General features: G+C 45.2%; 2 protein-coding genes and 1 non-coding gene across 7 annotated transcripts; 2 read left to right on the top strand and 1 right to left on the bottom strand.

Moving 5' to 3' along the window:
* The first annotated feature begins 445 nt into the window (after window positions 1-445).
* Window positions 446-5,225, top strand: LOC136504135 (calmodulin-binding protein 60 A-like). 5 transcript variants are annotated; one of them, XM_066499001.1, is made up of 14 exons: window positions 446-1,036; window positions 1,122-1,164; window positions 1,546-1,598; window positions 1,764-1,810; window positions 2,206-2,254; window positions 2,364-2,413; window positions 2,661-3,139; window positions 3,224-3,384; window positions 3,471-3,677; window positions 3,764-3,947; window positions 4,042-4,158; window positions 4,308-4,421; window positions 4,558-4,649; window positions 4,752-5,225. In XM_066499001.1, the coding sequence occupies exons 1-14, from the start codon at window positions 536-538 to the stop codon at window positions 4,959-4,961; spliced, it is 2,307 nt and encodes a 768-aa protein (XP_066355098.1). In that variant the 5' UTR covers window positions 446-535; the 3' UTR covers window positions 4,962-5,225. The 5 variants fall into 5 exon arrangements, with proteins under 5 accessions (XP_066355098.1, XP_066355097.1, XP_066355099.1 ...); XM_066499000.1 differs by having other exon boundaries at window positions 3,764-3,956; XM_066499002.1 differs by lacking the exon at window positions 4,752-5,225 and having other exon boundaries at window positions 3,764-3,956; window positions 4,525-4,649.
* Window positions 5,226-6,564: 1,339 nt separating this feature from the next.
* On the bottom strand, window positions 6,565-16,556 carry LOC136504881 (protein DEHYDRATION-INDUCED 19 homolog 2-like). Its single transcript, XM_066499917.1, has 5 exons — window positions 16,228-16,556; window positions 15,934-16,118; window positions 7,855-7,932; window positions 7,468-7,715; window positions 6,565-6,986 (listed from the first exon to the last, which is right to left on the bottom strand). Exons 1-5 carry the CDS (start codon window positions 16,292-16,294, stop codon window positions 6,884-6,886), a joined length of 681 nt encoding a protein of 226 aa, XP_066356014.1. The 5' UTR covers window positions 16,295-16,556; the 3' UTR covers window positions 6,565-6,883.
* A 3,152-nt stretch (window positions 16,557-19,708) lies between these two features.
* On the top strand, window positions 19,709-19,782 carry TRNAT-AGU (transfer RNA threonine (anticodon AGU)). Its single transcript has one exon. It is a non-coding gene; the product is annotated as a tRNA-Thr (tRNA).
* The last annotated feature ends 7,946 nt before the right edge of the window (window positions 19,783-27,728 follow it).

Raw genomic sequence — 27,728 nt, 5'->3', positions numbered from 1 at the left:
TCACCTAGAGAAAGGGATGTACATTCATGTCATGAACCCCAAATCACCCTCGATTTCCTAGCTATAAGCATCTATGAGGACAAAATCTTGGAAAAACTAAAAAAGAAAGGAAGAAAAGGGAAAAGAAGGATAGGAGATGAATAATTCCTTGTTATTACAAATTATAAATTACAATAAAGGATATACCACCTGTCTGATATGTTACTGTTAGTGATTGTGGATGGTAGGGTTCCATGTGCCATAAACACAGTAATGAGTAATGACATATCAGGAAATATTGCCAAATAAGTTCTCCATGATTGGCAGAGCAAAAATAAATTCCAAACATGGAAATGAATCAGCATGAAGTACTGTGGTGTCAGTGTCACACAAACACACACACACGTCGGCTCATCTCCGCCCGCGGCCCGCGCGTCCTTTATCCTATCTTTCTTTCTCTCTTTTTGGAAGCAGAAAAAATGCCTTTTGTCCTTTCCGTGGCCAGGCGAGGAAGCCAAGATCCCTCAATCTCCAGTCCCAGCGAGCGAGGGGGAGCATGCGCAACTCTGCTGACCTCGCCGAGCCGCGGCCGCGGCCGCGGCCGGGATGGGTGGCGCCCACGCGCTTTTGGGCTGACGCGTGGCCGAACCGAATCCGCGTTTCCCGTTCCCCCTCGCCGCCCGCCCGCCGCGGCGGCACTGCTACTCAGCTGCCTCCGAGTGCCGCCTCCTCGATCCTCTATATAACAACGGGAATAATCAACGGCCTGACGCAGCGACGCTTGTCCGTGCTCCGCGGCAGTACCACAGCGACGCTTGACCTTGACGGGAGGAGGGGTAGGGAGGGGGAGGGAGAGGGAGAGGGAGATGGAGAGGGAGGAGAGGGAGAGGGAGAGGGAGAGGGGGCTGGTTCCGCAGCCGCCGGCGAAGCGCATGAAGCTGGCACCGGTGGTGCCGACCGCCGCCGCCGCCGGCGGCGGCGGCAGTGGCCAGGTGGCGTCACCGAGGTGGCGGAGGCTGCGGCAGACCTTGCTCGTGGTGCTCTTCCTGGTGCGAGCGTGAGTGCTCCCATCCCACCCACTTCTGTTTCTTTAATCTCCTGGTCCTGGGTGCGCTTCTTCATCTTGCTCTCTGTGCGCGCAGGAGGACCACGGTGACGGCCAGCATCTCCCAAATCGGTCGCATGGTCAGCTACTCCTCCGACCCATCCTTACAACAATTGTTACTAGTATTTCTTGTCTGATTTGCTCACTTGCCACCTATGCTGAAATTGGTGTTCACAGTTACTGAGCACCTCCTTAAATTGACCAAAATGAACCCTTTTTGTGGAAGGATACTAAAAGGTACTAGTACATTATAGTGCAGGACTACAGATCTAGATCTAGCCTAAGATCATATTCAGATATATGTTTGCCATTATTGTCCTCTGCCCCTTTTTCTTTTTTATTAGAAAATGGAAAAATTCCGGCCCTGCATTTAGCTTTTTAGCATAGCAATGTCTTCCTCTGCTAGACTCTCTTACTAGCATTTTGTCTGCCCTGGTTTCATTGCTCCTGTGATTTCACAGCTTCAGAGATATGTCGACTGCACCTTTCACAAGTATCATGGGATGATTTCCAGGTACAGTTTTTCTTCTCTTGCTGCAAGTCCCTACCTTTCTTATAACCATACGATTTATTCCCTCAGATGTAAGGATATCTGCCTTTATCACTTAGAGCAGTAGTACTATGGTTAGCACAACAATTGGTGTATGAGTTTTTGTGAGAGCGCAAAATTTTTGTGTAGGTACTTATCAGTGCTTTTCAAGAAAGAGAGATTGGATCGATTGGTAGGTGAGCCATGAGTGCCCATAGTTTTTTATTATTAGTTTCAGAAAATTTTCTCTGGCATGTATTTTATGGTGCAATCAACCAGGATTAGGTTCAAAAATTAGTTATTTATGTGTTTCTCACATTCAATAGTTCATATATTACACATCCATCTTCTCTTATGAAGTTTCGATACTCATTAGAAATCTGCAAATCTTTCTATCCCTAAAATAAAAGGTTTGTAACTTTTTGTAATTATTCTACCACCACTGCTTCCTGCAACTAGGGACAGGATCAGTAACATACATTTTATAGAATTCATCCGTTTAACACAAGTATTATTTCACATCAAAGCACATTTATTTGCATTTATTTCCATTATCACTATTTTTAATCCTTTCTCTTCTCTATGGTTGTAGCAAGCTGGAGAGTTTTCAGGAGCAGATCGAGGGTCTCCGCCATGAAGTGGTTAGATTATCTTAATACCTTCCATACATGATATCTGTAAATCCCTGTCTATGGAATCCAGTTTATGTTCATACTCATGATAAAACTCTTTATATAAAAATTATGACAGACACAATTGTCACGCCTGTGTTCCAATCACCACACTGATCAACAGACAAGGTAATGAACCCACAAATTTGTTTCTACCTGAACTGTACTATGCATCTCCTGTTTTGCTTGTTATCAAGTTGCCATTTCCATATAATACTTCCTTTGCATCCAGTTTAACAAGAGAAATATTTGAAACATCAATTTCTTGTTGCTATGTGATGAAACGAAGTACGTGTGTGCTGAATTTAAAAAATGCCAGGTGAATATGTTACTTGATTTTGGGCTTATCACACTTTCATTCATGCTGGTGTTTCAGACTAGAGGCAAATCAGGAGCATATTGCTGCTAATGGATCAAACACAAACACGCGACTGTGTTTCCTGAATGGTTTGGAGCCACCTGTTTACACGGATGAGAACTTAACATCTCAGAACCATGCAGCTATCAAACTTGCCATGTTTCAAGGTGACAAGGTGGTAGAATCTGGTGCGCTTTCGGAAGCAAAAATTGAGATCTTGGTTCTCCGTGGAGATTTCTCCAACAAATGCTGGGACAATTGGACTGAAGATGAGTTTGATAAGCATATACTGCAAGGTCGGGACGGGCACGATCTTGTCCTGGGGACTGTATGGTTAACCAATGGAATGGCTGAACTTAGCCAGATCCGTTTCAGGGAAGGGTCATCCAGGAAAAACGTCATCATGGCAGCAAGAGTTTGCAAGAACAAAAAGACTTGTGGTCGGGTTCAGGAAGCCATCATGAAGCCTGTGAAAGTTCTCGACCGCAGAAACAAACGTATGAACCTGGTTTTTCATATTGTCAGGTTTATTGCTGTTTCTGAATTTGTATTAGTCTAGTCTGATCATTTTTTTTTTTCAGCAAATGAGAAGAGGCACCCTCCAAGACTAGATGATGACCTATATCGCTTAGAGGAGATTGCCAGGGATGGAGCTTACCACAGGAGGCTTAAGAAGGTGCAAATCTATAAAGTGGGGGGCTTCTTGAAGGCTTTGAATGAGGACTCCAACAAGCTTCGTGCGGTAAAGAATTCTAAATGCATTATCCTGTATGCCCCTGTTTTGCAGCTATCTGTTTCATTCACATGATGTTGTTTTAAATCATGCAGATCCTCGAGATGGAAAAACAGCAAAATGCTTGGTCAAAACTGACTGAGCATGCTAGGGAGTGTGTTCTCGAAGATCGGCAAGAACTCAAACGGTACCACAGTAAAGAGGGCAACGTTGTGCTTTTCTTTAATTGCGTGCATGAGCTTGTCGGAGCAGCATTCCCACATGAGTATGTTGCATGCCAAAGATTTAACACAGCTCAGAAGGTACACACTGAACCCATGATCACCATATTACCAATAATACTATCGTGGCCATGTTCAACAACATCTGAACTTTGTTTGTGTTGCAGGCTTTAGTGAACAAATGGAGATTGCATGCATATGAAAAACTGAAGGACATTTCACCTGATTTTGTAATGAATGGCAATTTTCCTGAGCCGGTCTCTTCAAGCACAGATGTTGCTGCTGCACCTTCTGTTCTAGCAGTGGGTGCATCACAACAAGTTTTCTCTACTAATCAGCTTGCATATCAAGGTCACTCCGGTATCACTTTCTAAATTCTGACTGCTCTTACATTCCTCAGTACAACTGATTGTCTGAGGCTGCAATTTCTATTTAAACCTCCAAGGAACTGGAGCAGCTGAATATTTGGCCCACGATGAACATGTAATGGGACAAATTTCCCCAGTGGCAAACTGTGGTCCCACCATTCCTAATAATGGTCCAAACACACACTATTACCAAGGTACTGTGATTTAAAAAGATGAATGTTCTCTCACATTATTTTCGTGATTGTTCCCCCATTATATTTTTTTAGAAACATTTTCCTCTTATGTCTGTCCTTTCCATGTGTTTTCTGTGTGAGTTTTTCTGATACAGTGATGTACTTACCAGGAACTGGAACAGCTGAAAATTTGCCCCAGGGCGAGCATGGAACACCTTACCAAATTGCAGACTGTGGTCCCATTGTTGCCGATCCTGATTATCTAAACACACGTTATTGCCAAGGTACTTTACTTCCAGAAATGAATTGTTCACTCTTCAAAAACATTACCAGGTCACTGATTGTTCCCTGAGTTATTCTGATATGATGAATTTAAACTTTACACAGCTATCCTGATGAAATGATTTCTAAACTTGACAGGCCAAGGAATTCCACTGCATAGTCAGCAGCAAGTAATTTCACCTTGGCCTCAAAACCCCCAAGGCATGATGGACTTTGCTTGCCCAATTGAGGTGATGCAGATAACCACAAAACGCATCCTCTTCTTTTGCATATCCATTGCTTCACAGATGCTTTGCTCACATTCTTGAACGGCTGGGCATTCCTTTTTGCAGTTGGCGGGCATGAACTTTGACCTGTATCAGGACTCAGGTGCATCAGCCTCTGCTCAAGCTCAACTTATGTTTGGGCCACGTAACCCAACTCAACCTGAATCAACCAGCCCTGCTGCTGCACAGCCATGGATGCCATCAATGGCTGAGCAAGATCAGGGACCCAGCTGCTCTGGATTTCCAGGATCAGGTCACCCCAACGACTTCCAGTAAGCACACAAGCCCTGGAAAATCGTTCCAGGTTGTGTTAATTGTGTGATGTGGTACCAGTATGTTTGTGTGTCATGTGCATAGCCATTGTTTGTACCAGCATGGTGTACAGATGTATGCTTTCGTGTGTTTGGCTGTTTGCAAATGTAGGTGATGGGTTTGCTAGTCCAAACAAGACTCTGTATTGTAATGACTTTTTTTTTCTTTAAACGCCACTGAGTTTTCCCCAGGAATATATAATTGACTGAATTTTCATGTGCATTGAGAACCCACACAGTAAAAAGGAAAACAGCATGACATAGCCCTTTCTAATAAGCATTTTAAGTCAAAACCAAGCCCTCCAATACGTGTGGAGTTCACGGCATAAAGTCAGCTTCATCATGTGTAAATTAAAAATTAGCAGATTTGACTAATGGCAACTCCAAGGCATTCAATTTAGAAGCTCACTTGGGATGAAAAAAGCTACAGATTGGAACACGCGGTTTCCCAAACACGTTTATGGCAGACTATACGCAGCGACGACTTAACTGTGACAAAGTCTTGTAGTCCAGTACTCCAGTTGATAAGTACGCGTTCTTAGCTTTGCGTTCTTAACTGTTTTGGGGATTAAGATATACATGTGAATATGTGATGTATCTTTAAATCATTCTTAGCTTGCTTTTTTTATCTTCAGTGAACATAAGTAATTGAAGTGTTGTGTCTACTCGTTTTTGCATTGTTGTTTGGATTGAGTCCACCCAATTTCTAGAATTAGTATGTAAATGGGGTATGTGTTATTCTTTTTATCAAGATTGTTTCAATATGGTTTACATCATGGATTAAGTCATCATCGCAATTTGATATTTAATTTTGTTTCCTAATAATTCTATTTACCATTCTGGCTGGCAAGGTTTTTAAACTGATACTTCATTTCAACTGCACTCTAAAAGGCATAGTTTGCTAAGGTTTTTCATAAATCCATACACTTGTCTCCCCCTTTATTATATATGAGTTTCGAGGTTTGTTGCAGGTTGGGAGTAGCAATACGGACGTACAGATCATGATATGCATGTCCTAACACATTGAATAAACACATGTTATAATAACAATGTTTAGGCATCAAGGTCTTGTTTTTGCCTAACGCTTGGACTGTTATGTTGCAACCCAAGTTTGTCTATCGTTACCATCGTAGGAGACTTATTTCATTATTCAACTTGGATGATGGTTTCTTCCAAGCTATTTTTATGATAATGTTCTTGCCATCTTTTATGCTTCAGTTAAATCTGTATTGTGCTAAATTCAATAGTTACGTACAAGTAATGCTCAAGAATGATGTTGTCATTCTGGGGGGCTATATTGAGCTTTCTTCAATATCGGAAGAGAAAAAATCCATACCATTACGATTAGTATGTGCAAAATGAGTAACTGACGCAGTACCGTTGTCCACAAAAGCACAGAAAATTGGCAGTGTGAATGCAACGAAAGAACGCGAATCATTTCATCCAAATTTGACCAAATCATGCCGTTTTATTTTTCAAATAAAGCATTTGAAGAAAACTCGGTTCGGCACACAGGCAGATTATTACCTACGCACATTCCAGGTTTCCAGCAGAACACCACAGGCACATGATCAAATGGCTGATTTACGATAGATAGGATCCATCCCGGCCTCCCAATATACATACAAGGCCCCATAATATCAGGTACCATGATGCCACCAAACTATAAATACATATACTCTATTATTATTCATGCAATGACGATGCATACTACGAAACATCCATATCCACAACTCATCTCCCCATTATCCCGGAGCAATGTCACCATCTCCCGATGGCAAATCAGCTAATCGTTACAACAACTGCGGCAGCACCTTGTGCTTGTTGTAAGGCCTATTTGCTGGTAGCAAGAGCTGCCTTCTCCACTCTCCTTTTGGGTTGCTCTCTTCATAAGATGTCGTCAAACATCAGGGACAAGACAAGCCCCTGCACGAATTGGCTCCTCCTGGTTCTCTCCTCCTTGACCTCAGGGAGCAAAGGCTCATCAACACTGGCAAATATCAGACATCAGTGAATTCTTATGCGTGACATATAAGTCATTGATAAAAAATTGTTCATACAATATATTGCCCTGTTCGCTTGGCTGATAAGCCATAACTGAAAGTACTGTTGGTTGATTTGTTGTGAGAGAAAAATACTGTTCGTTGGCTGAAAATGTACGGCTTATAAGCCAAGCGAACAGGGCGAACTATCTACGACATATGTTCCACCATGTACTAAGACATCAAACGGACTGCCCACACTATTAAGTTTATATTTTACCCACTACTAACTGTGAAGCAATGGCATAATTGGAACAGATGACATAACTTCGGTATTTTATATCTATGGCTTATAACAGGAGCAGTCTAGTCAGTGTCATTAGCTCTTTTCTTATTTTCTGTCATGATTCGACTTTATAAACAAAAATGATCTCAAATTATTACTCTCAGGAAATAAAAGTAAATGAATTACATTGCATGTGAACATACCTCTCTGCTGCTTTCTGCTCTAAGTTATCACTTCCCACTTCTGTCTCAGCCAAGGACTCTTTCTTAGCATCCTTTGGCAAATCTACTTCATAAAAGTTACCAACAAAAGAGGACAGCAGAGGATCAGGCACTGTGCTGACTGGGGCAGCACGAGACGATCCATTTATCCTCTCATGTAAATCTCTCTTCAATAAGGCAAGTGTTGAATAACGTGCCCCAGATGAACCTTTCTGATTTCTCCACTTATCCTGCACATGAATTTGAGGAGTCAAATAATGAAAGTTTGATCTAGTTTCCAGATTTTAGTCAAAAACAAAAATTATATATGATTCACAGTATATATAAACTGAAATAATTGACTTATGATGCATGTAAAGGTAATGATACCTTCAAGAAACCTCGATGCTTTGAGCTGATGTGGTCAAACAAGTTCTTATCAACCTTATCTGTGCAAATTGGGCACACCTGAAAGAACAAAAGCACAGAAAATTAGCTACTGAAAAATGGTACAAACTTCCATAAATAATGGCGCTATCAATAGTCTTTAGAACACTGGGTGCTAAAGTAGCTAGCATGCAGTGTTTCACCAAGTTGAATAATGGAGAGAAAAAAGTAAGTCATAAAAAACTTCCATAAACATCCACTGGGAATAAATAGATCATTTCCTGATACTAGGAATCACTTGCAAATAACAGAAAGTGGGAAGCAAATGTTGGAATATTGCTACACATGTATGGTAGGCCTGTATAGTAAGCTATGGCCTGTATAGTAAGCTATTATTGGTGTCTATCACCTCCTGTAATTCAGCCCATTGGCTTATATATAATGGCGCCCCTGGCTGTTGCCCAGTGTGGCCTTTGCCCCCAATCTGATCTTCCCACTCTAACATGGTATCAGCCGCTGACCCGATCCTCCGCTTCCGCTGATCGCGCGCCCAGGCCATGACTCTTCTTCCTCGCGCCGCCACCCCTCTCCACGCGTGTTCCCCTCACGACGCGTCCACCCACCCGGCGGCCCGCCCTCTTCTCTCTTGCCATGGCCGACGACGAGATTGTGCCCGATCCCACCGCGGCTCTTGCTGCAGCCCTCGCCGCAGTCCTTCCTGCCGCCGCCCCTCCGAATCCTGCTGCCTCTCTCGCCACCATCAATATCAAAACTCACCTCCCCATCACCCTGGAACTTCACCCGCCCAATTATCGTGCCTGGCGTGAGCTTTTCACCACCCTCCTCGGCAAGTTCGGCGCTGGTCACCACATCGATGGTACGCCGGTGCCTGACCCGGTCACGCCGGTGTGGACGACAACGGATTTCTCTGTCCGATCCCTCCTCTACTCGTCCATCTCTCCAAAGCTGATGAACAAGGTGGTGACGCCCGGCGCAAACGCCCGCACCATCTGGCTGGCGATCGAGGCGCAGTTCCAGAACAACAAGTCGTCGCGGGCCCTTGCGTTGGAAGCGGACTTCCACAATCTCGCGCAAGGCAACCTCTCCTTCTCCGACTAAAGCGAGCGCCTCAAGTCGTACGCCGACGGGCTCGCCGATCTCGGATTCCCCGTCAACGAGCCGACTCTGGTCCTCACGCTCATTCGAGGCCTAAGTCCGACTCTTCGTCACATGGGGACCCTCATCAAATCCGGGATCCCCTGCCGACGTTCAGCACTGCGTGCTCCATGCTGGAACTTGAGGAGGCGGACCTCAAGACCCCGCAGCCTGGCAAACAAACGGCGCTGGTGGTGGCGCATCAGCCGCCGGCGCCCCAGCCGCCCGCTTCCCCTTCGGCGCCCCAGCAGTCCTCTTCTGCGCCGCGGAACAACAACAAGAACAGGAACAAGAACAAAAATCGCAACAGTGCGCCATCCTCCGGCAGGTCTGGCGCGCCCGGCGGTTTCCGTCCGTTCCTGAACCCCTACACCGGCACCTTCCAAATGTGGCCAATGCAGCCTACCCAGGGCGTACTTGGTCCACGTCCTGGCGTTCCGCATCAGGCCATGTTCGCTGGCGCCCCTCCCAGATTACCTACTGCCGGCGCGCCTGCAGCAGCTGCAACGACGTCCGCCACGAACACCTGGGATCCCACTGCCTTGATCAACACGCTGAACTCCATGACCCTGCAGCAGCCCGACTGGTTCATGGATTCCGGCGCGTCCTCCCATCTCTCCAACGATCAGGGTATTCTCTCCTCCACTTCTCCTTCCCACACACCCACAAATATTCTTGTCGGCAATGGCTCTTCCATTCCCATCACCGCTCGTGGCAGTGTTGTTTTTCCCTCTCCTACCCGGCAATTTTCTTTATCCAACGTTTTAGTTTCTCCTCAATTAGTCACCAATCTTATTTCCGTGCGCAAGTTTACCATTGACAACCTTGTGTCTGTGGAATTTGACCCGTTTGGTTTGTCTGTGAAGGATCTGAAAACTAAGGCGCTGCTCTATCGGTGCAATAGCTTCGGCGATTGGTACCCTTTCTTCACGCCACCCACCTCCACTCGCGCAGTGTTGCTGGCTCTTGCAGAAGACATTTGGCATCATCGCCTCGGCCATCCCAGCGCCAAAGTTCTCTCTCAATTGAAGTCAGCCAACGCCATCTCTGTCGCCCCAAATAAAACACCTGCCACTCCTTGTCATGAGTGTCAGTTAGGAAAACATTTTCGTTTGCCGTTTTCTACATCTTTAACGCGCACTCAGCGCCCTTTTGAGATTATTCATTGTGATTTGTGGACTTCTCCGATTCCCAGTGTGTCTGGCAATAAATATTATTTGGCGTGTTTAGATGATTTCACTCATTATCTCTGGACATTTCCCTTGAAACTGAAATCTGACACTTTTTCCACTATTCACGATTTTCACACCTACGTGTTAACACATTTTCAGTGTCGTATCAGTTTCGTCCAATGCGATAATGGTCGTGAATTTGATAACCACGCTGCTCGCTCATTTTTTCTTTCCCAGGGAATTCGGTTCCGACTCTCTTGCCCGCACACTTCACCACAAAATGGAAAAGCTGAGCGTGTCATCCGCTCAATCAACAATATTCTTCGAACATTGTTGATTCAAGCCGGTCTTCCTCCCGCCTTCTGGGCCGATGCCTTACACACAGCCACCCACCTCTTTAACCTTCACCCCACAAAAGTCCTCAAAAATCTCACTCCACACCAGGCTTTGTTCGACTCCAAGCCGTCCTATTCCCACCTCCGGGCTTTTGGATGTCGCTGCTATCCCAACCTATCGGCTACCACTCCTCACAAACTTGCGCCACGATCCACCGAGTGCATCTTTCTCGGATACCCCTCTGATCACAAGGGCTACCGTTGTCTTGATCTCAAGTCTAACAAAATTATCACGTCCCGGCATGTCGTGTTCGACGAGCTCACATTTCCTTATGCCGCTCGTACTAGCACCCTTGCCTCTTCGTATTCGTTTTTGGATGACTTTGCAGATGATGATACGGTGCTCCCTGGTGCTCCTGCGCCTCTGCCCGGCGTGCTCGGCTCACTGCCGGCAGGAGGACCTGCCCCATCGCCCGGCACACCTGGATCCACGGCGCCGCACGGGCCTGCCCCGTCGCATGACGCGACCGAACTGGCGCCATCCTCGTCGCAAGCTGCTGCAAGAGTGCCGGCGTCGCTGACTGGGCCAGCCCCGATGCACGGCGCGCCCGGTTCAACGTCAACGTCGCACGCCACGTGCGGCCCCTCCACGCACGGCGCTGCTGGTGTGGGCACCTCTTCATCGGCGCCGAACGACTACAGCACCAGGCTGCCTATAACAGCTGTCTATACTCGCCGTCCACGTCCTGTGGAACTCTCCATCGAACAGCGCGATCCCGCGCCGGCACCACCTGCTCCTCAGCATGCCTCTCGTGCATCTGCTCCTGCGCCGATTCCCGTCTCTCAGCGGTCTTCAGAAGCTCAGAAAGTACCCATTCCACCTATCTCCAATGACCATCCAATGGTTACTCGGGCCAAGAGTGGGTTCCACACTCTAGCCACTTTTCAGGTTGCCGGACCATCGCCCATTCCAACATCCTACAAGCAAGCTCTTGCTGATCCTAATTGGAAGAATGCAATGGTTGAAGAGTTCAATGCTCTCACGGCTAACAGGACTTGGGATTTAGTGCCTACCCCACCCAATGCCAACATTGTTACTGGGAAGTGGATTTATCGCCAAAAGCTTAAGTCTGATGGGTCACTGGATCGTTATAAAGCCCGTTGGGTGCTTCGTGGTTTCTCTCAGCAACCAGGTGTCGATTTTGAGGAGACCTTTAGTCCGGTGGTGAAACCTGCTACGATTCGCACTGTTCTTTCTCTGGCAATCAGTAGCAACTGGTCTATTCATCAACTGGATGTGAAGAATGCCATCTTAAATGGTACTCTGGAAGAGACAGTTTACTCTCAGCAGCCATCCGGGTTCATTGATCCAGCCTTTCACAACATGTTTGCAAGTTGAACAAGTCACTGTATGGACTTAAACAAGCCCCACACGCTTGGTATACTCGCTTCCAGTCTTTCATACTCTCTACTGGATTTTGCAGTTCCAGATGTGACACCTCCTTGTTCATCCGCAAGTCTGGCAATGACATTGCGTACTTGCTACTGTATGTGGACGACCTCATTCTGACGGCCTCCTCCTCGGCACTGCTTCAGCAGATCATTGCCTCCCTTCAACAGGAATTTGCTATGTCCTTGGCGTCACTGCATCCCAGACCTCATTGCGTACTTGCTATTGTATGTGAACTTCAATATTTCCTTGGCGTCACTGCATCCCGGAATACCTCTGGTTTGCTGTTGACTCAAGACAAGTATGCCTTGGAGCTTCTTACCCGTGCCAAGATGCAGCACTGCAACCCTTGTGCCACTCCCATTGAAGTGAGCCCCAAGCTACCTGCAGAGGCGGGTCCTCCAGTCGCCGACGCCTCCCTCTATCGCAGTCTAGCTGGTGGTCTTCAGTACCTTACTCTTACACGGCCTGACATCGCTCACGCCGTCCAACAGATCTGCCTGCATATGCATGATCCGAGGGAGGAACACTTCTCTCTTCTGAAGCGCATTCTTCGCTACATCAAAGGCACTATCAAGTATGGTCTTCAGATCACTCGCAGCTCCTCTCATGATCTGCTCCTTTACTCCGATGCGGACTGGGCGGGCTGCCCCGATACTAGGCGCTCTACCTCCGCCTTCTGTGCCTTTATTGGCGATAATCTGGTGTCCTGGTCTTCCAAACGGCAACAGACAGTCTCTCGTTCGAGCGCTGAAGCTGAATATCGCGGCGTTGCTAATGCTGTGGCCGAAGCATGTTGGCTCCGCCAGCTTCTTGCTGAACTTCATCGCCCGTTGTCTAAGGCTACGGTGGTTTACTGCGACAACATTAGTGCTGTATACCTCTCCACCAACCCGGTTCAACATCAGCGCACCAAGCACGTGGAAATTGATTTGCACTTTGTGCGTGATCGTGTTGCTCTCGGGGAAGTTCATGTTCTACATGTTCCAACAACACTTCAATATGCGGACATCTTCACAAAAGGACTGCCTACTGCTGTCTTCCAGTCCTTCCGATCCAGCCTCAACGTCCGATCCTCTCCCGGTTGATACTGCGGGGGGCTGTTGGAATATTGCTACACATGTATGGTAGGCCTGTATAGTAAGCTATTATTGGTGTCTATCACCTCCTGTAATTCAGCCCATTGGCTTATATATAATGGCGCCCCTGGCTGTTGCCCAGTGTGGCCTTTGCCCCCAATCTGATCTTCCCACTCTAACAGCAAAATCTAACACAATTGCTCAGTTTACATGGTATACCATCATTCAAAGATGCATGCTAACTTTATAACATATTTCTTACCACAAAACATGAAACTAAAGCAATCAATAACATAAATATTACCCACTCTAAAATCAATAATTGCTGTATCATAGAAGAAATTTTCACATGTACTAATCTGCCAATTCCTTACAACAGCAGTACTACTGCAATTACATTGCACAAGCACTAAACATTAACAAAATGCACACAATCACAGCCATAACGAATACAACCATAATATAGTGCTAGTGGCCCAACATTGACATAGCAGAAATAGGCAAATAGCAAGCACATCACGGCATATTTTTTGGGCTAGAAAATATATGTGCAAGCAATAAATGAACATTTATCACAACAAGGGTGAATTTAAAATTTACAATGCTATAAAAATCAAGCCCAAAATTGTGAAACATTTGATCCAAATCCAACAAGCCACAAAATTGTCTTATTTACACCCAACTCAAGAATGCAACTATGTTATGTGCAGTCATATTCAATGCTTGATACAGTATGATAGTGAGGTTTGGTCTTCATGTTTTGATCTTGATATTGCCCACTGTCGAATGAGTAACATTGTCATGAACCACACAATTTGATGTTCAATTTGTGGTCTAATGCTTAATAAAATCTGTGACTCTAAACTAAAGGTGACTGTTAATTCACTAGTTTGTAATCATGTTCGCAGTATTTTAAAAATGTTAAAAACAACTGAGATTTTTAATAAAAAACTATGGAGCAGAACTACCGTGGTATCTTCAGAAGTGTCAATGCCACACTGTTGTTACAGTGATCTAGATTAATGGGGGCATTAACACAACACACTTGCCAACAAACCAATGATGAAATGCACAAATATTTACCAAAAGTAGATGAAACTTTTGGTTTTTAACCAAATAGTCAATATAATTCATATGCCAAAATAGAAGTGACACGCAAACTCCTACATGTATATCATCATCTCAACTACATGAGCATCACACCTAACATCAGCTAAGGCATCATATGTATATCACAATGGAGGAGGGACGGCAGTATTAACTAGACTAGCAGAATATGCACAGCCCAACAAAACTAGAGATATTCAAATCTCAACAAGGAAAAACAGCTAATGACACAATCAGTATAGTAGCACTTAATTCCACCCTTATGTCTCAAATTATTGCTGTAAAACTCTCAAGGAACACTCCAACAAAACCACATAAAATATTCCCATCCAGTGGCGCTAAGGGGAAACCCAAGCTTGCAAAGAAAATACCCCAAACCACACAAGTATATATCATTACATAAGAACATGGATCAATATACTGCCCCAAACACTAAGATCTTCTAATTACTTCTTAGCAACTAACAAAGAAATGTTGCTACTTGAAAATAGATTAATGGAGACATTGCATGCAAAGTGCATGGAAGACTGTACTTCGCCACAAAACAAGGGAAATAATGAAAAGGTTACAACAAACAAGTCAAGCATGCAACCAGTTATTTAACATAGAGCAAATGTTTTGGCTGAAAAATATCATTAAAAGAAAAAAAACAAACTTTTAACAATTAAGAAGCAGAAAGCAGAAACTGATCCTACAATTAAAAGCACAATTTCCAAACAAAATAAATCACATTGGATGTAATGTTAGCCCAACCACACAATGACACAAACACTACATCATGGACCATTAGAAATGCCTAATATATACATTAAAGGGCATTGTTAAAAACTGTAATCTAACAACACCAACTGGACATTCAGGGTACAGTAAAACTAAGGGAGAAAAGCTTTCATAGCTGAAGACAGGTGAAGCAAGCTGATATGCCATGCGCTGAAGCAGAGGCACCAAAGATTCCTAACAAAAATCCCTTCTTTGCATCTGAAACCAACTTAGTCAACGCATCATGCATATGAGCACGAACACCTTAGACACCCTAAAAAAAGATTCTATCTTTGCATCTGGTATATTATCTAAACAGCAAAATAAGAAGCTCAAACACTTTCTATAAGCGCATAAGCAACTTGAAAACCAAAAGCACATCTTTGCAACGAAAATTATAACCTAGGACTAAAATCAGGCTCAAACGCAGACAAGAAAACTAGAAAAACACAACATTTGCAACTGAAATCTCTCTTAACAACTAAAAGGAGCCCAACAAAACGCTTGGTATATAAACATAAGCACCTTGTTCACTGGAACAATCCCATCTTGGGGTCTAGAATCATAGCTCTGCAAATAAAAGTAGCATAGCAAGCTTGGTACAAAAGCAGGCATAACTTGCACAGCCCAGAATTCCATCCCAACAGCTACTAGAAATCCCAGAACTAAAATGAGCTGATACATGCAATGCTGTACTAGCAGATGTGTCTTACACACCCCAAAATCCCATCTTTACAACTACCAATCTACCACATATAAATAAAAGCAGCTCAATCACACTCTCTATGCAAGGAGCAGGACCATCCGCGCCCGAAAGATGACATCTTTCCATGTAAGATCTAACATTGACAGCTAAATCAGGTCAAAGACGCAGGCATTCCCCATACCCTACCGAAATAAAAACCCAACAATGTTCCGCGGAACATCATGGGATGAACAACCGACCGTCTGCTGCTAGAAGAGCTCCTAGTAGGTAGAAAAGAGTAAAAATTGCATCTTCCCATAAGAGAACGAGATGAAATTACCCCGGCATTGGCCTCCGCGTGGTGCTCGTCATCCATGTGGCACCACAGCCCCACCGCGTCCAGCTCCTCGCCGCAGAACGGGCAGGGCAGCTCATCCCCGAGCCCGGCACCGGCCGCCCGCTCCTCCTCCTCCTCTTCCTCCTCCTCATCACTCCCCTCCACCTCGTCGAGCCCGATCAGCGCATCTGCGGCAGCACAAAACCCCATTAAAACCTCCACCACAGATCTTCGAAACTCCACACAGGACCCGCAAAATCCTCGAGATAACAGGGGGGAATCGGATATCTGACTCACCGAAAGGAGTGCCGCGGTGGTGCCTGGTTTCGGCGGCGGTGAGGCGCTCGTACACTTCCATGTCCATGGCGGTGGCGGTGCGGCGCCGCCGGAACAGGGGGGCGAGGCTCTTGGCCCAGCTGGGGGAGTCCCGCCCGAGCTTGCGCGGGCGAGCGGGGCGGCGGCGGCGGCAATCTTAGGGGTGAGGCGCTTAGGCTAGGGTTTTGCGGCGGATGCGGGAGAGGGATTTGTAGGGGGGAGAGAGAGTGAGGGAGGGAGACACCGACAAAGGGAGGGACGAGAGAAGCGTGGGTGTCTCGGAGGTTTGGGCAGCATTGAGTGAACACGGGAGCTCTTGCTTAGGGAGGAAGGCGGCTCTTTTGCAGAGACCCCCTCGAGTTACTTGGAATTCTTTTCGTATTGTGTTCGACTTCTGAAGTTAAATGCTGGCCAGCTAACCCGCCCGTTATTCATCAGCACTACACGTTAGGCTTGCACAGCTCGTGGCAGCTGTATAGCATCATCATTCATCATTTTGCAAAACAACCAAGGGCTAAATTTTTTAAGATTCTTCGTCACATCGAATCTTTGACGCATGCATGAAGCATTAAATATAAATAAAAAATAAAATCAATTACACAGTTTAGACGAAATTCACGAGACGAATCTTTTAAGCCTAATTAGACTATGATTAGACACTAATTACCAAATAACAACGAAAGTGCTACAGTGCATTTCGCCAAAAATTTTGCCAACTAAACGGTAAAGAAAAATGGAGAAGCTAGAGCCGGCACATGATGTGTCAAAGAGGCCTTTAGTCTTTTTACCTTGATCCTTGTGTATACCAAGAATCAATGGTGGTGACATGAATTGAGGGGCAGGAAAACAACATTTGTGTCTCAAGGTATGGATTGTTAAGAAACATAGTGATCGGTAAACAATGGCGAGAGTAGGAATCAAAGCATAAAGGATGTAGGAAAAACTCATTTTGCATCACATGCATAGTGTGGGTTGTTAATAACAAAACATGGGCATCTAAAAAAAAACTCCCACTACTATATAAATGGTTTTTCCTATAATATTTTATCGTCGGTTCATAACGAACAAGTAGTGAACATCATTGTCACCACTAGTTTGTTATGGAACTGACGGCGAAACTCGATGCTGCTTTCATCGCCAGCTCATAAAACTAGAGAGCTTGGGCATGCATTCATTTGGGTTTTGTATCACTCTTCCGCCCCACTTTATCTCTCCTACTCTCATTCTTAGCCACAACATCCTCCCTGGCCCCCCTCCGCACCTCCTCTTCCACCTTGCCTCCCTCTGCACCCATCCCCTCCGCTATATGGTCGCCAACCCCACCCGTATCCTCTCTAACCTGGACTCCTCCATCAACATTGTGCTCCACATTGTTGTATCCTCTCCGCACGCTGATGTTAGGGCGGTAGTGGATTTTGAATCCGAGCAATGGCGCCTGACGTAGGAAGAACATGGGTGATGGAATCTTAGCAGGGAGAGGGGCACATGGTAGCGTCAGTTAGATTTGAAGGTAGCGGTGCTCCCATGTGGACGGGTGCACGATTCCCTAGGTCACGAGTTGCTTGAACCAAGGAAGGTAGGTTCATGCTCGACGAGGACAGGGAATCACCCTTGAGCTATTCCTCGGTCTGATCTTGTGTTCTAGTCAAAGATGGGGGCAGCAGGGAGTCGCCCCATGACCCAAGTCTGGCGGCACTCGCGGGGTGTGCCGCACTTATTCGTGAATCTGTTGGTAGTCCAGATTGATCTCACAAATGGCCTAGGTCTAGCCGCTCCTCAATGTCTCCCTCTTCTTCTCTCTCTCATGTCGTTCTCCATTTCGGATCTACTAGCAAGGGAGGCTCTTTGTAGTGGTACGGTGCTCGTGGAGAAGAAGCTCTAGGCTGATGTCGCTCAGATCCACGAGAGCTTGGAAGCAAGGGGGGTTTGGTGGAGGCGGTGGAGGGCTCAGTGGGCTTCAAGGAGGTGGCGGCAGTTTTTTTCAAAAAAAAATTCAGTTATTACTGTAGTTTTTCCAAACAATGGTGATTATCTTTGTTTTCAATATAATGCTGACTATCATCGCCAATATAGCACAAACAACGGTGATAGGAGCAACATACTCTATATATATATCCTTCCTAAATGCTAGGAATAGAGATTTTGGTGAAAAACTATCCTCCAACAGCTTCTATAAATGGTTATTTAGATATAGACATTTTCTATTCTGGATTTTTCGCTAGCAAAAAATAGAAGACGAGAATGGCTCTCTTGAGTGCGTATGAGATATAGAAAAACTGTTGGAGAGAAAAAGATATAAAAAATGGTTTTTATACAAATGACTCTCCAAATGATGATTTAGAGAATGAGATTTAGAAAGGCTCCTGGAGATGCTCTTATCCACCACCGGTTGTGATAGCTATCTTTAGCAGTGTCCATTACCATGCCAAGCCAACATTTGTGGTGATATGGGGAAATAGGTTAGTTTTTGACGTAAGAAAAACAGATTAGTTTCATCCTGATGCAACTACCCTCTCACGTGTGTTATCTATATATAAACCAACAATATGAAACAATGTATATTCCAGTGCACTATTCTATCCATAACTAAATATATATTTTCTTTTGGAAACACAAATATGAACGTCCATAGGTCGACTTCATGCTGATACACTGATGCTAAGTGTTCTTCATTTTAAAAATTATTAATAAGCGATGCATAAAAATAAATGGAGGATAAATACATTACATGCATGACAATTGATCCTACATTTCTCCTTGCAAAAAGTTGTCTCTTCATAGAGCTGGTATAGATATTTTTCACAAATTAATACAACTAGAATTACCCTAATAGCACCTTCATAAAACCAAATTAAATGGCGTGAACAGAGAATTTAAGGAACAAAATTATCGTAGCCGTAGTGGATTAGCAACACCGGCTGTTTGTGTGCGCTCTGTAATAGGTTATGAATGCATGACTTCAAACACTATACTTACATGATTAACTTAAAGACAAAAAAAGCAAAATAATAAATTAGAAATCTGGTTGTATATGCCTTAAATTGCTACTTAGTATAGTTCTATATCCATGTCTTTGAACAATAAAGCCACATTTTAGTTCAACTTATGTTGAACTCTGATGAACTAATCACATGTTTAAAGTATCTTATACAAAAGGAAATAAATATATAAATAAGACCACGCTAAACAATAGTATTTGGTGTATGAGTGACCACCTTTTGCCAAGCCTCTATCTCATGCCACGAAAACCCAACCCGGGTTTGGTTCAAAATGAAAGGCTCGATACTTGTGTGAAACATGTCTCTTTTAAATTGGAGTTTCGTCTGAATTTGAATGGAGATTCCCAACTTTTTGTTAGATTTTCTTTATAGGACTGAACTGGAAATGTATCACCTTTTTCACCAGAAACAGCCAGGGCGAAGACACTCAGTTATTAATATTAAATAATTCTCTAAACCAGCAAGCTCTCGTAGCTCAGTTGGTTAGAGCACCCGTTTAGTAAGCGGGAGGTCTTGAGTTCGACTCTCAACGAGAGCACATTTTTCAGCTTTTTTGCACTTTTAGCTATTTGTTAATTTTTCTTTTGCACTTTTAGCTGCTTGAGCTTTTTTTTGCACTTTTAGCTATTTGTTAATTTTTTTTGCACTTTTAGCTGTTTGTTAATTTTTTCCCTCTTCAGTGTTTGGAAGGCAATAATTCCTGTTCTTCTAGGTCAAATGTGTTGAGAGCACTTTATCAATAAAATATGTGTTGAGAGCACATTTTTTCATTTTTAGTTGTTTGTTAATTTTCTTTCCGCTTTTTTTGCACTTTTAGCTGTTTGCTATTTTTTCCTCTTTAGTGTTTGGAAGGCAATCCTTCCTGTTCTTCTAGGTCAAATGTGTTGAGAGCAGTTTTTTTTCATTTTTAGTTGTTTATTAATTATCCCCATCTTTAGCGTTTGGAAGACAATATTTCCTGTTCTTCTAGGTCAATGTGTAACGCATCATCTTGTTTCACGTGTTTATTATTTTTTCCTCTACAGTGTTTGGAAGACCATCAGTCTGTTCGTTGGTTGGTTTATGAGCTGATAAGCTCGGCTAATACTAGTTTGTTGTGAGAGAAAAATATTATATCATGGCTAATAAGCCCTGGCTGAAACCAACAAGCGAACAGGCTGAATGCATCCTGTTCTTTTGGTCAATCGGACTGTTCGCTGGTTGGTTTCTGAGCTGGTTTGGGTTGGCTGGTACTGGTTTGTTGTGAGAGGAAAACACGGTTGGCTGACTGGTTTAGGCTAGCTGAAACCAACAAGCAAACATGGTGAATGTGTAATGCATAATCTTGGAGGCATCATGCGCTGGCGTTCCCTCTTTAGTGTTTGGAAGACAACATACACCCTGTTCTTCTTGGTCATCAGTTTGCAATGCACCACCGTCTTGGAGGCAGCACATGCTGGCGTTAGATATTTCTGAGGACTGGATGCTTTTGATTCTATTCTATTCTATTCTATATATAGAATCATAGTGGTTAGCCATTTTTTTTTTATTTTTATACTTGTGCTGTACTGATGCAGGTAGCTTTGCTGCGAGGAAAAAAAAACTGATCTACCCATCGTCTCTATATATATTGTCATCATTCAATAGCCAGTAGCCTACAATAGCCAACACATAGGACACTTTTTTCTCTACAACATATGTGTGTCACTAAAATAACATAAAAAAACATCGTGTTTTTATTCTTTTTCATAAGTCAAACTATCCAAAGTTTGACCAAATTTATATATAAAAATACTAATACTTATAGTATCAATAAGTATAATTAGATTTGTCATGCAACATATTTTCATAGTATACCTATTTTGAGTCATAAATGTTAGCAAAATTCTCTATAGATTTTGTCAAAGTTAAAATAGTTTTATTTAGCAATTAGACTAAACACATCATGTTTTTTTTTGGAATGGAGGGAGTATTATCTAATAAGTGGGAAAGACAGTTTGCAATAATTTAAGTCTACTCTTGCATCATCTCTCTCCTTCAGTGTTGCTTGCATAGTTGCATCAGTAGCCTTGGTATGTTTACTACAAGTCGTTTGTCAACACTTTTTGAGTAGATTCTCTGAAAATTACTCCTTCTCAGTCAAACAATAAAATCTCGTATCGATTCTGATGGGGAGCAAACAAGAATCACTTTTCCATTTACACTGGAAACTAAAAGGAATCACTTCTCGCTGCTCCATGTTCAATCCCCACTAGAATTGCTCCAGCATCAATTCTCACATGCTCGCTCCCCGCCCCCTCATCAGAATCAACTAGAATCACTCCGTTGGAGAATCAAGTAACTAGAGCTAAGAATCAGAGATTGGAGCTCTACCAAACATGCCCTAACCTTGCTTTTACCAAGTTCATTAAGATTGGGTTCTTGTTTATCTTGAACTTGAATTTTATAGTTGGCCAAAGAGTAAATTGATCTAGCTTTTAAAATGTTTTTCTAGGAACCTTCTTACAAGCTTAGAATACGGCACAAGTCCACCTAGAAAGGCATATCAACTCACTCCACTCATACTGTCATATACTAGTGAGAACTACAAACTATAACAACTGAAGCAACAAACTAGGCTAAGCATGCACAAAAGAAAGCAATCAGCTAACCCAAGCTAGCTAAACATGGTCACGCGAATACATGATCACCAATTTGCAAGACCGTCCTTCAACTTCTTCAGTATAGCTCCTCCACATAAATTGCCTTCTCCTTCATTGCCATCTTCTTGCAGTGCTGTAAGATTACAAAAATTTTATGGACTATATACTTTGGAGATTTGACTAGCATATTAGAGAAAACCCAATAGTTTCTAGTTTTCGGTAACCCCCAAACCCCACTCCACCAAAGGTAAACCATCTCCATCAATTAGTCTTATCTCCAGCTTCCCTTGAGCACCTAATCTTCAAAGCTCTTGAGGGAAGTAGGAATTAAATGTTACTTTAAACTATCCTATGAGCCATCACAAAAGTTCAAAATTCCATATAAGCCATTAAAATGGTTTTTTGGTCTTCAATAGGACCGGTCGAAGCTTTTTTTTCTCTCTGCATGACACTGCCGTCTATTTGGCCTCAGACGGTGTTAAACAGGGTGATAAAGTAACCAAAGCACCCTCAGCTTAGCTTGGCTTCAAAATCTTTTTAGTTTCCTCTCGTGCCACTCGGTCACGGTCTCAGTTTTGAGTTTGAGTTTTTTTTTTTTTTTTTTTTTTTTTGTATAGTGGCATGAATGGATAAAAAAAGTCTTTTTTCTCTTTCCTGTAACTCTGCCTCCGCTCAACTCCGTAGTCTCCATGTCTATTGCTCTTCTCTCAAAGTAGCAGTAGCAAAGCAAAGCTCCAAAATCTCTTCGGTTCTTCTTCGATCGCAAGTGTTGCTGCCGGAGGTCTCGTGAGCGTTGCCATAGGAATCTTTGGTTTTCACTTCAGAGCTTCATGCCAATGAAAATGAATATCAAAAGGTTCCTCCTGTTTGCCAGTACCATCATCAGAACAAGGAGTGGTTTCAGTCGACGTTAAAGACCTATACAAAAAAACTGTAGAATACAATCTGCAGGCGTGAATACATCCTTGAAAGGCTACTGGTTGTTGGCAAACAACAATCAATTAACAAGACTATTTCTGAGCTGGAAATGCTTGTACAAGGTGTGGCCTTGTAGCTTGCAACTCCTAAGATAATAAAAGAGTAAATTACACTCTGGGTCCTTAAACTTTTAGGACATTTTCATCTAGATCCTCAAACTTAAAAAGTAACCAACCAAAGGTCCAAAACTCGCCACGCCAGCGACAACATCCGACGTGGCAGCGCCACGGTGGCAGACGACGCTGTGACCGTGCCAACTTCCAAAAAATCCTGTCTCTTTTCTCTTTCCCATTCCGAAGTCTTTGCACATGCATGGCCCCCGGAGGTCTCCACCAGCCGTGCATGCATGGCCAGGGCGGCGTGGAGACATGGCGCAGCGCGCGCGAACCGAGTGGCACGGCATGGCAACCAGCGAGAGGCAGCACGCGGGCTGGTGGAGGCAGCAGCCCGCCGGCCGCCGCACGCCTCGCAGCGCGTCCCGCGCGCCCGTCGCGTCGCGTGGCGCGGCCAGCCACCCGTGTCATGCGGTCATTCCACGGTTCATGAAGGCCTAACCCGCGCGGACAGGCATTAGCTGCCGCGTCTCTCCCTCGGGTCCGCCGCGCGCCCGCCGCCACAACCGCACAATGCTGACCGCCAACGCCGCTCCACCTATTAGCTAGCAGCAATGTCGTCGCCCAGGAGCGCCGGCGCCGCCACGCCAGGGCGCTGCCCGCTGCCGCCGAGATGATGGTCGCCGAGTTCCACGAGCGCGCCTGATAGCAGCAGCATTTGTACTGCCTGCAGCCACCACATTCAGATTCAACTCGTGAATTGAATTGAATGAACGAACAACAAATCCCATTAAACCGCAATGCTTTGCTTTCACTCACTGTCCGCGAAGAACATTGTTGAGAAGCTGAACCAGGCGCGGTCACAGACTGGCCCTGCGCATTCTCTATCACGTGGACCAGGACGGCCTCGTGGGGCAGACCGACCAGCTCGGCGTCGGCTGCGCATCCGGCCAGGACCGCCTGTGCAAGCTGGACGTGGACGGTAAGTCGAGGCCGCCACAGTGTTGGTGCGGCTCGACCTTCCCGGAGCAAAGCGCGACGCGAGCCCGTCCTGGCCATGGCGGTGGCGCCGTGGCGGAGGCCGGCGAGGTGGGGTGCTCTTGCTCGTCGTCGGCGTTGGTCGGATCGCGGCGCGGCCTCGGCTTGGCGACGTCGTCCGCGATGAGGACGATGACGTCGCGGCGGCGCCCGCGAACTGGTTTGGCGCGACGGCGTGCACAGGCGGGTGGCGAGGTCCCAGCTCGGCGGGGACAAGGCACGGTATTGGATAATTGTTGTTCGTGAAGTTTGTAACACCAGACGAGTTTAGGGATGCCTGTGATGGCGTGACGGCACAAGCAGAGCGCGGGGGTGCGCCCTTGGGAGACACCGTTTTTTTTTTTTTTTTTTTTTTTTTTTTTGCAAAGTAAAGAACGGGCCCGCGTCTAGTCTCCACGGTGGCATATCCACGTTGGATCCTGGCACACGCGTGGCATGTTTTGGACCTTAGGTGCACAGGATAGATAGAATCAGGATCCAGATGGTAACATTTTTAGTTCGAGGATCCGGATGCCTACGGTGCACTTTATCATATCTTTTACTGCTATAGTTGCCATTCAAATTGTTCTCTATTGACGAATCGATTTCCTCATCGCAATTTTTGTCACAACAGCAAAATAAAGTCAGCTGACTAAGTTGTCAAGAACTCGCCACTGTAAATGTTATTCATGCGGAAAAAACAAGAAAAGACCCAAAGTTTTAATGAATTGGTGTTGAAAACGTATACTGACCACATGATAATATCTTCAATATATTTGCTTCGTCAATAAAGAGAAAGATAAAATGAACATTGTGTGGTCTCTAAGGGCAGCTCCAATGGTGTTCTATAAACTAGCTCTAAGCATATTATTTCATAATTTAATAGAGGAGAGAGAAGTCATCTCTTTATCAAGAGCTACTCTCGTACATACATTTCAAAATTATGTGAGGATGCCATGTGGGGTTACACATATTACGAGCTATGTACTAAGAGTCAATATCATTGGATAAGTTGTCTTAGAGCTAGTAACTACTCTCGTACATACATCTTATAATTTGGAATATAGGGAGTAGCTCATGATATTGAGGATGTCCTAACATTATCTAGATGCAAGTAGTTTAGGTCAGTGATGGATTTAGGATAAATGTTTAAGGGGGCTTAAGTTCAAACCGAAGCAAAGGCATTTTTATGTCTTTCTACTGTTGAAACACATATAGTGTATGTAGGTAAGACTAGTATCCCTTCTCATCCAAATTATACATCTTTCAGTAAGATATTTTATAACTCCTTTTTTTTTCTAGGCAAATTTGTTATGTATGTCCATGTTTGCATATCCTTTGTGTTAAAGGATGTTGTTCTAGCCTTTCGGGTGCTCCATGACATGATATAAAAATTATCTCAAGTAAATGAAAATAGTTGCAGACTAGCACATATAGGAGCTGGGCCAGAATGCTCACCTCACAGGTTGTACATTTCCTCGAACACGTTATGGTCAAACTCAGACACCACACGTCCACATTGCCTCCTGCCTCGGTGCAGCCATGTCGTGCCCAGCCGGCGGCTACCATGCCTTTGCAGCCTAGTGCAGTGCAGCACCATAGCCCGATGGCCGATGCCAGCAGCTCCGTCGCTACTCGCGGCACGCCTCCATTCTGTTGGCTGCTAGCTTCTGCCCAGCACGTACGTATGCGCCATTGGCCTGCCGCTCATCCTTGGGCCTTGGCCACTGGCCGCATGGCCCCTGCGGCCCTGCCTCTACTCTCGCTGCAGCTTCCGCCATGGCCGGCTCTGGCTGGCCGCCTGCCGCTGCCTGCCTGCTACTGTGTCCTGTGGCGGAAGGGGAGGAGGGAATGGGCTTTTGCTTTCTTGGGCCAGACTGGAAAGGGGAGGAGGGAAATATAGAAAAAGGGCAAAAGGCCCGTTGGTTTGCTGGCCCAAGACGCGGATACACTTGTCTTCGACCTCCAGCCGAGGCTCAACTTCTCTCTGTGCGACCATGGCAGAAATTCTTAGCGGGGGGCTTTGTGCCTTTGTGGGCTCGGCAGCGGTAGGGCGAGGAGCCCCCAACCCCACTGCTAGATCCGGGGCTGCAGTAGCATCACAAATCACAATATCAGCCTTGCGAGCATTAGTTCCAACACTTCTCGTGGCCGCCATGTTAGCGGTGTTGCCAGCCGGCGGGATCAATCCGCCTCCGGCGTACTTCTGGGGAGTTACGTCGGCGTTGCCAGCCGGTGAAACCGGCGCCACCTTCGTGACGATCGCCGCCCAGTCATCTTGCCATCGACCGCACAAGGAGCGGGTGATCATCACCACGGCAGCATTACTTAATGCCAACTTAGAAACTACTGGATCAGTAGATGTTGATCCAACGATGAGGTAAGGGGACTTAAGCGTAAAAAAAGGTCGATGGATGGAGGGCTTAAGTGTAAAAAAATCTCACCTCTCACTCCGTCCATTCGATCAGCATCGACTGGTTCTGATCGGTAGTTTCCAAGTTTATACATGTTGGTTGGTTTGCTCCTGATACGTAATAGTGTATATCTATACTATAAACGAGAAGAAATAAAAAATAGTCTTTTACTTAAATATTTTCTACCCACCTTAATTCTTAAACATAGATCCAACCTATCTAAGGGGTTGTTTGGTTCTTTAGTCCCTTATAAAATTCATGTCACATCGAATGTTTAGATACTAATAAGGAGCACTAAATATAGATTAATTACAAAACTAATTACATAGACATAGGCCAAGATGATTTTTTAAGCTTAATTAATCTGTCATTAGCACATATTTACTGGGCTTAAAAGATTCGTCTCGCAAATTAGTCGTAAGTTATGCAATTAGTTTCGTAATTAGTCTATATTTAATACTTTATGTATATGTCTAAATATTTAATATGATAGGAATTTTAGGAGTTGCTGGATAAACCAGCCCCTAAATCTTCCACGCTGATCTAAGCAGTGGATCCGGTCAGAAACCGGACGGAAACTCTTTACATTGGTAATTGTTTCTCTTCAGCCGACATTTTGCGTTGGATTTTTTTTTCACCGTCCTCCACGCCTACCCGCCCTCCCTTCCTTTTGCGTCGATTCACCCCGTCTCCTCAATAAAAAAAACCCGTTGTTCACCCCCCTCCTCTTGCCGCCGCCTCCGCAAAAGTTGCCCAGACCGCACCTTCGCCCGTCGCCCCCTCCGCTCTGAACTCCTTCCCTCGCCGGCTCGCCCCTTCCCTGGAGACTCCGCCCTGGCCCCTCGGCCAGTCGCCGGCCATTGCCCAGCCCCAGCGCCCCAGCGGTGGCAAGCTGGCCGCCCCGGCGCCCCGCGTCCATGGCTCCACACGAACAGGGAAACTCCGTCCCAATCCGCGTAGCCGCCCGACACAGGCCCCCGACGGCCGACCTCGCCCTCTGCTTTACTAGGCAATTCGCGCCCGTCGTCGCGGGGGAGGGCGGCTCCAGCGCCACCGTCGACCCTTACACGTGCCCTCCTCCCGCACCTCGACGCCGCCCACCGGTTCTCCACTTCCTCCTTCTCTACCTCCGCCCTATCACGCCTGGAGAATGCGTTAGCATGTGGGGAGCCCCGGCGATACCCGAGGAGACGGAGGCGTTACTGCGGCACGACACGGATGCCTACGCGGCGGCCGGTTCTGGACTCAGTGGTGGAGGTGTTCACGGTGTCCAGTAGCCCCAACTACTTCTTGATGGTTCATTCAAGGTATGCGAGTTGTCGATCGATCTCTTCGATCGTGTTTGATTTCTACTAGGACTGTTTCCAATGAAGTTGTGAATCGTAGTGTGCAATTGTGGAT

The sequence above is a fragment of the Miscanthus floridulus genome, chromosome 14 (assembly GCF_019320115.1).
Source record: "Miscanthus floridulus cultivar M001 chromosome 14, ASM1932011v1, whole genome shotgun sequence".
In the NCBI taxonomy this organism is placed as follows: Eukaryota; Viridiplantae; Streptophyta; class Magnoliopsida; order Poales; family Poaceae; genus Miscanthus; species Miscanthus floridulus.
Note: the sequence above shows the minus strand (reverse complement) of the source record. Positions and strands in the feature narration are given on the sequence as shown.

What these genes read in the sequence shown, in the direction of transcription:
- LOC136504135 (XM_066499000.1), top strand. Translation starts at nt 536, where the DNA reads ATGCGCAACTCTGCTGACCTCGCCGAGCCGCGGCCGCGGCCGCGGCCG. An exon ending in GAGATTGGATCGATTGGTAG is followed by an intron (nt 1,811 to 2,205) that starts GTGAGCCATGAG and finishes CTATGGTTGTAG; the next exon opens with CAAGCTGGAGAGTTTTCAGG. An exon ending in GATTTAACACAGCTCAGAAG is followed by an intron (nt 3,678 to 3,763) that starts GTACACACTGAA and finishes TTTGTGTTGCAG; the next exon opens with GCTTTAGTGAACAAATGGAG.
- LOC136504881 (XM_066499917.1), bottom strand. Translation starts at nt 16,294, where the DNA reads ATGGACATGGAAGTGTACGAGCGCCTCACCGCCGCCGAAACCAGGCAC. An exon ending in CCACCGCGGCACTCCTTTCG is followed by an intron (nt 16,119 to 16,227) that starts GTGAGTCAGATA and finishes GTGCTGCCGCAG; the next exon opens with ATGCGCTGATCGGGCTCGAC. An exon ending in ACGCGGAGGCCAATGCCGGG is followed by an intron (nt 7,933 to 15,933) that starts GTAATTTCATCT and finishes TTGTTCTTTCAG; the next exon opens with GTGTGCCCAATTTGCACAGA.